This window comes from Coregonus lavaretus (assembly GCF_964263955.1).
Source record: "Coregonus lavaretus genome assembly, chromosome: 16".
In the NCBI taxonomy this organism is placed as follows: domain Eukaryota; kingdom Metazoa; phylum Chordata; class Actinopteri; order Salmoniformes; family Salmonidae; genus Coregonus; species Coregonus lavaretus.
The window spans coordinates 29,844,808-29,857,390 of NC_140003.1; the positions used below are offsets into that span (position 1 = coordinate 29,844,808).

At 48.6% G+C, this 12,583-nt stretch overlaps 1 protein-coding gene across 1 annotated transcript in view; it reads right to left on the reverse strand.

Annotated features, from left to right (window-relative positions):
* The window catches only part of lrch1 (leucine-rich repeats and calponin homology (CH) domain containing 1), a 96,662-nt gene that overhangs the window by 18,181 nt on the left and 65,898 nt on the right, over positions 1-12,583 (reverse strand). Inside the window, exons 12-14 of the mRNA XM_084179929.1 lie at positions 4,634-4,711; positions 4,508-4,550; positions 1,283-1,352 (exon numbers count right to left, since the gene is read on the reverse strand). Of these exons, the coding sequence (XP_084036055.1) occupies positions 1,283-1,352; positions 4,508-4,550; positions 4,634-4,711 (191 nt within the window). The remainder of the gene's footprint in view (positions 1-1,282; positions 1,353-4,507; positions 4,551-4,633; positions 4,712-12,583) is intronic.

Below are 12,583 nucleotides of genomic sequence, written 5' to 3' on the forward strand. Positions count from 1 at the left end.
GTCGAAGGGCAGGGTGGGGCAAGGTACAGGGGGAGAGGCCAAGTAGAAGACAGATCCATTCCAAAACCCGAAACCACACCCACCCCCCGAGACACCAGAGAAAGTTCCGGAAAAAAACGGTTTGAATTTTAAAAGACAAGGGAACGAAACAGGCAGCAGCAGTTGATAATCGCATGCAAAGGCAGGTTGGGTTAGATAAAGGGATGTGATTGGAGTGAGAATTGGTGTAAGAGGTCATGCAGCAGTCGGTGAAAAGATAGAAAGGGAGTAAAGGAGAGGGGGAGGAAAGGAAGAAACAAAGGAGATGTGAAAGAGATGCCATAAAAATAAAAAATACATAGAAGAAAATAAATCAATATTAGTGCCATTTCACAATACAGATTCAATGACATGCTGTTAATGGTAGCAGGTAGCCTAAAGCTAAATTTCACACACTACAGTAGTAGCCTACTGTACGTAGCAACTAGCTGGATGGATGGATGCTAGCTCTATTTCTACAAGCAGCAAATATCAGATGCTAGAGTTGTTTCAGTGAACCTGCACCCAAAGCCATCTGACCATGAAGAGTACCAGACAGGTACAGAGGATTTGTAAAGGATTTTTTTTCTCAACTCAGAATCTGTGGATCTGCTCTGTTCCATGGGAGGTAGCTAACCAGTCCTCCAGTTAGTTAGCTAAAAGAAGAATGACACTTGGTATGCGTCTTCCTCCATAGCCACACTTTGGGTTTGGGTGCAGAGTACTCACATCCACTCTTCTCAGCAAACACACATCACTTTTTCCATATTGTTCACACAGCATGATAGAAACATTGTGGGAGCATTGCATGTTAGTCAGGACAGGGCTGGTAGCCTCTACAGCATGACCCAACTGCTGCTGCTTTAGGGGACTTGAGCACAGAGGGTGTTATGAGATATTGTATGCCTCAGAAGTTCTAGTCTGAGGTGAACAAGTTGGGGGGCGATTGACTCGTGACAATTGGAGGAACTGCCCACATCTTTCTTACTTTGGGATAATCTTATAACCCCATAAAAGTAGGATCGGGGTGTGGGAGGATATGGGGTTTGGGGGAGAAGCAGAGCAGAGGGGATTGAGGGCATCCATGTCTTTATGTTGGAGTGAAAGGATGGATTTACGGATGGACCCTATCAGGGACTGTAGACAGTAGTATCATGTAATTATGGACTGTGATAGGTATAGAGATGTGCCCATCCCATCACCCACCCATCCATCCAGTCCTCTACCCACCCCCCATACTGTGCCATGCCCAGCCTGCACTCACCTGAGCGAGGCTTCAGCCCAAAGGCAGGGATGGTAAACGTGGGACTGCTGCCTGGAACTCGGTCTTCTCCCTGGTAGAGAGTCCATGGGAGTACAAACAAAAGTTAGGGACCCTCTTATCCTGAGAGTACACTTGCATAATACATACACATTATCAAGGTCTATATGGGCAATTGGGGACAAGACAGCTGGTGTTGAATGTGTATATGTTTGTGACCTCTGTGTGTGTATGATGCACATGTGTGCAGGATTTTGACTGGAGCTTAGCGTCCTATACTATGTAACACTAAAGATGACCTCTGAGCTGGCTTAACTAGAGCACATCTCACCCTGTCCCTTTCTCTGACCCTCACCCAGGTAATATCAATATTGCTTCAACTCTAATTAGTTGATTGTGCTGAGGTAACTGTTGCGACGACCATGTAGCTTGTATTGGACAGGCTGTTGCTATGTGGTGACAGTGCTCTCTTCATGTGGTCAGTGATGGCTGTGTGCTCTGTCCCCAATAGTGGGCCCTGTCTCTCTTTGTGTGTGTGACAAAGCTAGAGCATTGTTGAAGATTTTTTAAAGAATCGACAGACAATGAAGTCTTGTTCTCCTTGTTATGTGTTATGCTGTTGTTCCTCCTTCCTTGGTCCTGTTTTGTTTCAACTACAGGGTTGTCAACCCTCCAGCTAAAGATTTTTAAAGACATTAAACCAACTTTTAAGTTCAAAAGCATTTGTTTAGGCCTTTAAAGTGTGTGAGCCAATCTCGGTCTTGCTCCGAAGGATAGGACCAATCACTAGCCAGAGATTGTATCTGGGCAACAGTTACCATGGTATTGACCTAGACTGGGGTGGGGTCAAATCCTCATGTTTGTAAACTATTGGTCAACTTCACACACTATGAACTATAGCGCCATGCTACATACAACTAAATCTCACACAGACACAACAACAATACCAACACTACACACAAGCACCTGCCTCAAATAATTCCCTTCATCTACCTCTAGAAGGGTAAACAAAGGTAAGATCAAAGTTACAGACATTCAAAACAGCAGACTGACACAGGGGTCTAAAAGGTAATGAGTTGACTAGGTAACAGGATAGAGGTCACACCAGCAAACACACCTACTGGTCACGAGGCTGAATCCTAAATTGAGATCCAAGTAAACGTTCACGCAATCTTGCACTGAAGTCAATGGCAGGTTTTTGAGAAAACTCAAGTTACGCACAGATCTTGAGTTAGGATTTGCCCTCTAATGCCCTTAACCACATTTCTAGGATCAGCTACCTCTACCGTAGCCCTTGTCTGAACTATGTAACACTTCACACAAAAACTGACTTGGGACCAGTGGTTAAGAGCATGAAGTGACCACACACACACACACACACACACACACACACACACCCCACCACACACAATACACAACACACAGACACTAGATGAGGGAAGTCAGAGGCAGGGATTGGCAGGTAAGCCTGAGGGGCGTGGCCATCCATGGCTTGTTACTAAGTTTACCTGGTTGGACATATGTCTCTCATATTGTTGGCATGCAAGCTGGGCCTCCAGCCTGGCCCTCTCTAGAATCAACTCTCGTTTCTTCTGGAACTCAAAGCCTCCATCGGGAATGTCCCACTAGATAGAACATACCAACCGGTGGAACTTATTTGTACATCTACTTAGTACACTATATATACACACACAAAAGTATGTGGACACCCCTTCAAATTAGTGGATTCAGCCATTTCAGCCACACCTGTTGCTGACAGGTGTATAAAATCAAGCACACAGCCATGCAATCTCCATAGAAAAACATTGGCGGTAGAATGACCCGTGCTGAAGAGCTCAGTGAGTTTAAATGTGGCACCGTCATAGGAGGCCACCTTTCCAACAAGTCAGTTCGTCAAATTTCTGCCCTGCTAGAGCTGCCCCGGTCAGCTGTTATTGTGAAGTGGAAACATCTAGGTGCAACAACGGCTCAGCCGCGAAGTGGTAGGCCACACAAGCTCACAGAACGGGACCGCTGAGCGCTGAAGCGCGTAGAAATCGTCTGTCCTCGGTTGCAACACTGACTACCGAGTTCCAAACTGCCTCTGGAAGCAACGTCAGCACAAGAACTGTTCGTCTGGAGCTTCATGAAATGGGTTTCCATGGCCGAGCGGCCATAAACAAGCCTAAGATTACCATGCACAATGCCAATCGTCGGCTGGAATGGTGTAAAGCTTGCCGTCATTGGACTCTGGAGCAGTGGAAACGCGTTCTCTGGAGTGATGAATCACGTTTCACCATCTGGTAGTCAGACGGACAAATCTGGGTTTGACGGATGCCAGGAGAACGCTACCTGCCCCAATGCATAGTGCCAACTGTAAAGTTTGGTGGACGAGGAATAATGGTCTGGGGCTGTTTTTCATGGTTTGGGCTAGGCCCCTTAGTTCCAGTTAAGGGAAATCTTAACGCTGCAGCATACAATTACATTCTAGACGATTTTGTGCTTCCAACTTTGTGGCAACAGTTTGGGGAAGGCCCTTTCCTGTTTCAGCATGACGATGCCCCCCGTGCACAAAGCGAGGTCCATACAGAAATGGTTTGTTGAGATCAGTGTGGAAGAACTTGACTGGCCTGCACAGAGCCCTGACCTCAACCCCATCGAACACCTTTGGGATGAATTGGAATGCCGACTGCGAGCCAGGCCTAATCGCCCAACATCAGTGTCCGACTTTGGAATGAGATATTCCGACGAGCTGGTGTCCACGTACTTTTGGTAATGTAGTGTACATCTACCACAGCAATTCAAGCTTTACTTCCAGAAATCCTTATTCTCTACAAAGGAGACAAGCTTACAATCTAATACAGCTCGAAAAACAAACATTCACCACAGCTCAAATACATTATACTACAAACAAGTCATCTTAACAATATTCAACTACCAGAGCTATATTATAGAAGACAGGAAATTACATCAGCGGAGGAAAAAGGGCAGGGCTGCTTGCTCAGGAAGGGAAACTAAACACACACTAACCCAGGAGAGGGGTCTTAGTCTCTAACACAGATGCTACTGATATATTTTACAGTTTGACACCGTCACACACACACTTTCACTGCACATACAGATGATACACATATTCACACAACGGTCATAGTCAGAGTTCATACAATATAGGTGCTCAAAGGGTGCTCGTAGGTGTGTACATTATGCAGTAAAACCACATATGTGATTCTCATAGGAAAGAGGTCTCACCTTGGGTGTGGTTTGTCCGTCACCGCCGTCACTGTCTTGGCCACTGTAGTGAGAGACGAGAGTGTAAGATGCACAAACTCGCACACACACACACACACACACACACACACACACACACAGTCTTACTTGATAGAGTCCTCCACCATGACCATCTCAACAGGGTAGAGCTGAATTCCAGACAGGTCCTCTGTTTCCATATTCACTCTGAGAGCAGAGAGAGAGTAGCGTCAAGCAACTACACAGATCCCCACAACATTTACAGCTCAATGCCCAATGAGTCTCTTTCACCTCCACTGAGCCAGCCCCAGAGTAATTCCAGTCCCTGTACTGAACTATATGTTCACAGAACCAAGGAAGACAGCCAAATGTACCATGTCTGCTACCATATACATGTTGCAGAGCAGGAGGGAGCAGCATGCAGTACAGTGTGTGTGTGCCAATGACTGGGCTCCGAAAAAATAATAAAGACATAATGGTAGCTACATTTACAACATTCTGATATGGCCAAGTGGGACATTTCACCAACAACTCCTCACAACATTGACCTGAAATATGATTAGATGACACATGATGGATAATATATTCTACAGAGTTAGCGTTGGGCTGTGTGTGGGAGATTTTGACTGCCTCTATCTGCATATGATAATGAGCCATCTGTTAGGTTGGGGGATGTACGTGTTTTTGTCAGAAATGTAACCTCTGACTCAGTAGGGATAACGGTAATCCAAAGTTTTCAATGCAACCTTCCAACGGTACTTCATATAGAAGACAACAATGATTATGATAATTATGTCTAGGGCTGTCACGGTGACTTTATTACCGCCAGAGGCAGTCACGAGTCATCCCCACAGTCAAACTCCCTGTGACAGTTGGTCACGGTAGTCCCATCCAAAACTGCACAAATGAATGGAGCTGATGGGTAGCCTACCAAACTTGCTAATGGCCTGGTACTCCACGCTCTATTGTCTCTCTAATCACTCTCTAAACACTTCATGATTTAATATGAATAATCTGAATGATGAGAACAAATGGTGATGGAGTAGGGCTTACCCCATTTTGTCGACTAGTCGATTATTTGGTCGATAGGCTGTTGGTCGACCGAGATTTCTTTAGTCGAGTAGTAACAATTTATTTTAATATTTTTCATGGTGCACAAGACACCTGTCTGATTCGCGCCTGTCTCAGTAGACTAATCCATTGCTGAGGCCACGGGGATGGCACAGTCCATCACTAAGACATGTGATACTGAAATTGGATATGGTTATATGATGTAAAAATAAATGGTGCAACACTAATAAATCTACACTGAACAAAAATATAAACGCAACATGTAAAGTGGTAGTCCCATGTTTCATGAGCTGAAATAAAAAAAATCCCTGAAATGTTCAATATGCACAAAAACCAAATTCTCTCAAATTCTGTGCACAAATTTGTTTACATTCCTGTTAGTGAGCATTTCTCCTTTGCCAATATAATCCATCCACCTGACTGGTGTGGCATATCAAGAAGCTGATTAAACAGCATGATCATGAAAATGTATGCACTCACTAACTGTAAGTCGCTCTGGATAAGAGCGTCTGCTAAATGACTAAAATGTAAAATGTAAAATCATTACACTGGTGCACCTTGTGCTGGGGACAAAAAAGGCCACTTTAAAATGTGCAAATTTGTTTTTTCACACAACACAATGCCACAGATGTCTGTGGAGTATTTATGTCTGTAATAAAGCCCTTTTGTGAGGAAAAAAATCATTCTGATTGCCTGGGCCTGACTCCACAGTGGGTGGGCCTGGCTGCCAAGTGGGTGGGCCCTCCAAGGCCCACCCATGGCTGCACCGCTGCCCAGTCATGTGAAATCCATAGATTAGGGCCTAATTTATTTATTTCAATTGACTAATTTCCTTATATGAACTGTAACTCAGTAAAATCTTTGAAATTGTTGCGTTTATATTTTTGTTCAGTATAATATTATTTTATAACAAATGCGCTTTCTGCCGCGTTGGATTCGGTCGCTGTCCGCGGTTCTGAAAAAGAATATTTGGTGCGCCGTAGAATTGGCGCTTTTCCCTATGTTGCTATGTGCATAACTGCAAAGTTAACCAGCATATTGGGATTGAGAACAATGCGGGGGAGGCACCAGCAGCAGAGATGAGGAAACAGCCCTGGCCTTAACCTAATTTTCTAAGAGAATTGAGGAGAGAGGAAACCCCAATCTAACTGTTAAATGTGCCTGGCTTTATAAATCATCCATATATATCTACAGAAATTGTCACGGATTCTGCCGAGGCTGCTCCCCCTCCTGGTACGAGCAGGCGTCGGCGGTCGCCGTCCCCGGAGTACTAGCTGCCACCGATCTATGTTTCTGTGTGTGATTGCTTTTGTCTGTCTGTCACACCTGTGTCCTATTGTGTATTCATCACCTGTCCTATAAGTTCCGTCTTTTTGCTTGGTAGGATTGTGTGTTGTTGTTCGCCTGTCGTTGTGCTGCGTGTTTTGTTTCTTGTTTGCATTTTTTGTGTTTTACGCATGTTGCGTAAATGCTCGCCTCTTGTTGTTTGAGGTCGTTTGTTTTCCGTTTCCTTTTGGAAATTTTGAGTAAACTCTGTTGGACTGAGCCTCGGTGTCCTGCGCCTGACTTCCACCACACATACACCTCACCTCATGACAGAACAACACACCATCTCCATGGAGTCAGCAGGAACAGCGGCGATACCCGATTCCTTGGAGGACCGGATTAATTACCAGGACGCCATGATCCGGCAACTCGGGGTCGCCATGGACGAGGTGTCCAACAGTCTGCGCCGGTTGATGAATCGGGAGGTGCCCACGCCTTCTCACACCATCCCAGCACCAACGGCCAGTCCTCCTCTCTCAGCACCGGAACCCAGTGGCATTCGGCTCTCGCTCCCGAGGGCATATGACGGTTCTGCAGCCGGGTGTCAGGGCTTTCTCCTACAGGTAGAACTTTACCTTGCCACCATACACCCGGCGCCCTCGGGATACGAGAGCGTCTCCGCCCTCATCTCCTGTCTCTCCGGGAAGGCGTTGGAGTGGGCCAACGCCGAATGGAGGGGAATAGACGCCGCCACCATCACCTACGCGGAGTTTTCCCGCCGCTTCAGGACTGTCTTCGATCATCCACCTGAGGGGAAAGCGGCGGGAGAGCGTCTATTCCACCTCCGACAGGGGAAGAGGAGCGCACAGGAGTTCGCACTGGAGTTCCGGACACTAGCAGCGGATGCGGGATGGAATGAGAGGGCCCTCATTGACCACTATCGGTGTAGCCTACGAGAGGACGTTCGTCGTGAGATGGCCTGCAGGGACACCAACCTGTCGTTCGACCAGCTGGTGGACATCTCCATCAGTCTAGACACCCTGCTGGCTACCCGCGGACGTCCCGAGTGGGGGTCGTCCATTCCATCCTCCAGCACCTCCGAGCCTATTCCTATGGAGCTCGGGGGTGCTGGCGCTAGAGAGAGGAGGAGGGAGAACCCGAGGAGGGCCAACCCCTGCACCAACTGTGGCCGTGGAGGACACACCACGGCCAGGTGCTGGGGAGGGTCTTCTGAGAGAGGGGACAACAGGTCACGCACTGGGGAGTCATTTCAGGTGAGTAGGCGCCCCACTTACCCAGAGCTCTCTGTTGGTCACATGAGTATTCCTGTGCGTTTTCCACAGGTGGCACCTCATTCCCAGCATAAGGCGCTAGTAGATTCAGGCGCAGCTGGGAACTTTATTGATCGTAAATTTTGTGCTAGGTTAGGAATTCCCCTTCGGCCGGTAGAAGTTCCATTCCCTGTCCATGCATTAGACAGCCGGCCGTTGGGGTCGGGTCTGATCAGGGATGTCACAGCACCGCTGACGATGACTACGCAGGGGGGTCATGAGGAGATCATTCAGTTCTATCTGATTGACTCTCCTGCGTACCCAGTGGTGTTGGGGCTTCCCTGGTTAAGTACCCACGATCCTACCATAGCGTGGCAACAGAGGGCTCTTATGGAGTGGTCTGCCCAGTGTGTAGGGAGATGTCTAGGTGTTTCCATAGGGGCGACCTCGGTAGAGAGTCCGAACCAAGTGCCCGCACTGCGCATTCCCCCCGAGTATGAGGATTTAGCACTGGTCTTTAGTAAATCGAGGGCAGCAAGGCTACCTCCTCATAGACAGGGGGACTGTGCGATAAATATCCAGACTGGAGCAGCTCTTCCCAGGAGTCATGTGTATCCCCTGTCTCAAGAGGAGACAGCGGCTATGGAGACATACATAGCCGAGTCCTTGGCACAGGGATACATACGGCCCTCTATTTCCCCAGTCTCCTCGAGTTTCTTCTTTGTGAAGAAGAGGGACGGGGGATTGCGCCCGTGTATTGATTATCGTAGTCTCAATCAGATTACAGTTAAATACAGCTACCCACTGCCACTGATTGCGACGATGACGGAATCATTACGCGGAGCGCGATTCTTCACAAAGTTAGATCTCAGGAGCGCGTACAATCTGGTGCGCATTAAGGGGGGGGATGAATGGAAGACAGCATTTAGTACCACCTCGGGTCATTACGAGTATCTCGTCATGCCATACGGGTTAATGAATGCTCCTTCAGTCTTCCAATCCTTTGTTGACGAGATTTTCCGGGACATGCATGGGCAGGGTGTAGTAGTTTACATCGACGACATCCTGGTGTACTCTTCTACACGAGCCGAGCATGTAGCCCAGGTGCGCCGAGTATTGAGACGACTGTTGGAGCATGACTTGTATGTCAAGGCAGAGAAATGCCTGTTCTTCCAGGAGTCCGTCTCCTTTTTGGGTTATCGGTTGTCCGCGTCTGGCGTGGAGATAGAGGTAGATCGGGTATCGGCTGTGCGTAATTGGCAAACTCCAACCACCGTAAAAGAGGTGCAGCGGTTCTTGGGTTTTGCTAATTACTACCGGAGGTTTATCCGGGGCTTTGGACAGGTTGCAGTTCCCATTACGTCCCTGCTAAAGGGGGGTCCGGTGCGCTTGCAGTGGTCAGCTGAGGCGGACAGGGCATTTGTCAAACTGAAGAACCTGTTCGCCTCGGCCCCGGTGCTGGCGCATCCGGATCCCTCTTTGCCTTTCCAAGTAGAGGTGGACGCGTCCGAGACCGGTATTGGGGCAGTCCTGTCACAACGGTCCGGCACGCCACCTAAGCTCCGCCCCTGTGCATTCTACTCTAAGAAGCTCAGCTCGGCGGAGCGCAATTATGACGTTGGGGACAGGGAGCTGTTAGCTGTAGTCCAGGCCCTAAAGGTGTGGAGGCATTGGCTTGAGGGGGCTCAACACCCTTTCCTCATTCTGACTGATCACCGTAACCTGGAGTACATCCGGGCAGCTAGGAGATTGAACCCTCGTCAGGCTAGGTGGAACATGTTCCTGACCCGGTTTGTTTTTAAGATCACATACATCCCTGGGTCCCAGAACGGTAAGGCAGACGCCCTGTCCCGGCAGTATGACACAGAGGAGAGGTCCATTGAGCCTATTTCCATACTGCCGGAGTCTTGTCTGGTGGCTCCGGTAGTATGGGAGGTCGATGCGGAAATCGAGCGGGCGCTGCGTACCGACCCTACTCCCCCCGAGTGTCCTGTGGGGCGGACGTACGTTCCGCTCGAGGTTCGTGATCGGCTTATTTCTTGGGCTCATACATCACCCTCCTCTGGACATCCTGGTATTGGTCGGACGGTGCACTGCCTTAGCGTAAAATACTGGTGGCCAACGTTAGCCAGGGATGTGAGGGTTTATGTCTCCTCCTGCTCGGTATGTGCCCAGTGTAAGGCACCTAGACATTTGCCCAGAGGTAAGTTACATCCTCTGCCCGTTCCACAACGACCATGGTCCCACCTCTCGGTAGATTTTGTGACCGATCTACCCCCTTCCCAGGGTAATACCACCATTTTGGTCGTTGTGGATCGGTTTTCTAAGGCCTGTCGTCTCCTTCCACTGCCGGGTCTCCCTACTGCCCTACAGACCGCCGAGGCCCTCTTTACCCACGTGTTCCGGCACTATGGGGTCCCCGAGGATATTGTGTCCGACCGAGGTCCCCAGTTCACCTCCAGAGTCTGGGGGGCTTTCATGGAACGCCTGGGGGTCTCGGTTAGCCTTACCTCGGGGTACCACCCAGAGAGCAATGGGCAGGTTGAACGTGTGAACCAGGATGTGGGTAGGTTTTTGAGGTCCTATTGCCGGGACCGGCCGGAGGAGTGGTCGAGGTATATCCCCTGGGCAGAGATGGCCCAGAACTCTCTCCGCCACTCCTCCACCGGATTAACACCTTTCCAGTGTATTTTAGGGTATCAGCCGGTCCTGGCACCGTGGCACGAGAGCCAGACCGAGGCCCCTGCGGTGGACGAGTGGATTCGGCGCTCGGAGGAGACGTGGGACGCTGCCCATGTCCATCTGCAGCGTGCCATCCGTCAACAAAAGGCGAGCGCCGATCGCCACCGCAGTGAGGGGCCGGTGTACGCACCGGGAGATCGAGTCTGGCTCTCGACTCGAAACCTGCCCCTCCGCCTGCCCTGCCGGAAGCTGGGTCGGCGGTTTGTGGGGCCCTTTAAAGTCCTGAGAAGGTTGAACGAGGTGTGTTACAGGTTACAACTGCCTATAGAGTACAAAAATATTAACCCCTCGTTCCATGTGTCTCTTCTCAGGCCGGTGGTAGCTGGTCCACTCCAGGAGAATGAGATAGGAGAGACCCCTCCGCCCCCTTTGGACATCGAGGGGGCCCCGGCGTACAGAGTCCGGACCATCTTGGACTCGAGGCGCCGGATGAGTGGTCTCCAGTATCTCGTGGAGTGGGAGGGGTACGGTCCGGAGGAACGGTGCTGGGTGCCCAGGAGGGACATCCTCGATCCATCCCTCCTGACTGATTTCCACCGTGGGCATCCCACGCGCCCGGGTCCGCGTCCTCCTGGCCGTCCCCGAGGCCGGGGTCGGCGCACGGCTGGAGCCGCGCGTCAAGGGGGGGGTACTGTCACGGATTCTGCCGAGGCTGCTCCCCCTCCTGGTACGAGCAGGCGTCGGCGGTCGCCGTCCCCGGAGTACTAGCTGCCACCGATCTATGTTTCTGTGTGTGATTGCTTTTGTCTGTCTGTCACACCTGTGTCCTATTGTGTATTCATCACCTGTCCTATAAGTTCCGTCTTTTTGCTTGGTAGGATTGTGTGTTGTTGTTCGCCTGTCGTTGTGCTGCGTGTTTTGTTTCTTGTTTGCATTTTTTGTGTTTTACGCATGTTGCGTAAATGCTCGCCTCTTGTTGTTTGAGGTCGTTTGTTTTCCGTTTCCTTTTGGAAATTTTGAGTAAACTCTGTTGGACTGAGCCTCGGTGTCCTGCGCCTGACTTCCACCACACATACACCTCACCTCATGACAGAAATAAGACAGATCTTGCTTATGTTGCCTGTTTGAGTGAGCCAAGCCTCATGCAAAGGCAAAATGTCGGAAAAAGAAATTTCACAGATTCTGCCATTTTTAATCTTTGCTATGCTGTAATATAGGCTTTACATTATTTTTTTTACATTAATTTATTTAGTGTTGTTTACACTGTTCCAAACAGGCAGAAAAATAATATTGTAATCTGACAGCACCAGCTTGTCACACATAACATGCACGCAGCTCTCGCTCCTATACCCTCATTTTTCTTGATCTCCTTCTTATTGTTATTGTTACAATTATTATTATGATCATTATAATAATAAGTAATGTCGTTATCATTAGTAGGCTTTGTATAGTAGCCTTGTATAACCACCATCGAGCTGTAGGCCTAAAAGCACATCCTGTTTAGTCTTAATACCGTAACTTACTTAGGCCTATATTTCAATATATAGGCTACTGTAATCACACAGCATACGAGACATTCATGCTTTGAAATGCAATCAAGCATTAAATAAAAGGAGCTTTGAATAATTAGCCTAAACAATAAATAAACTGCAATTCAAGAATGAATGCAACTGTTTTCAGTCTGCTGTAATAAAGGCTTTATAGATTTATTTATTTTTCGTTAGAACAGACTCTGGTACACTTATTTATTAAGTGTTGTTTACACTATTCCAAATGGTCAGAAAAAAAG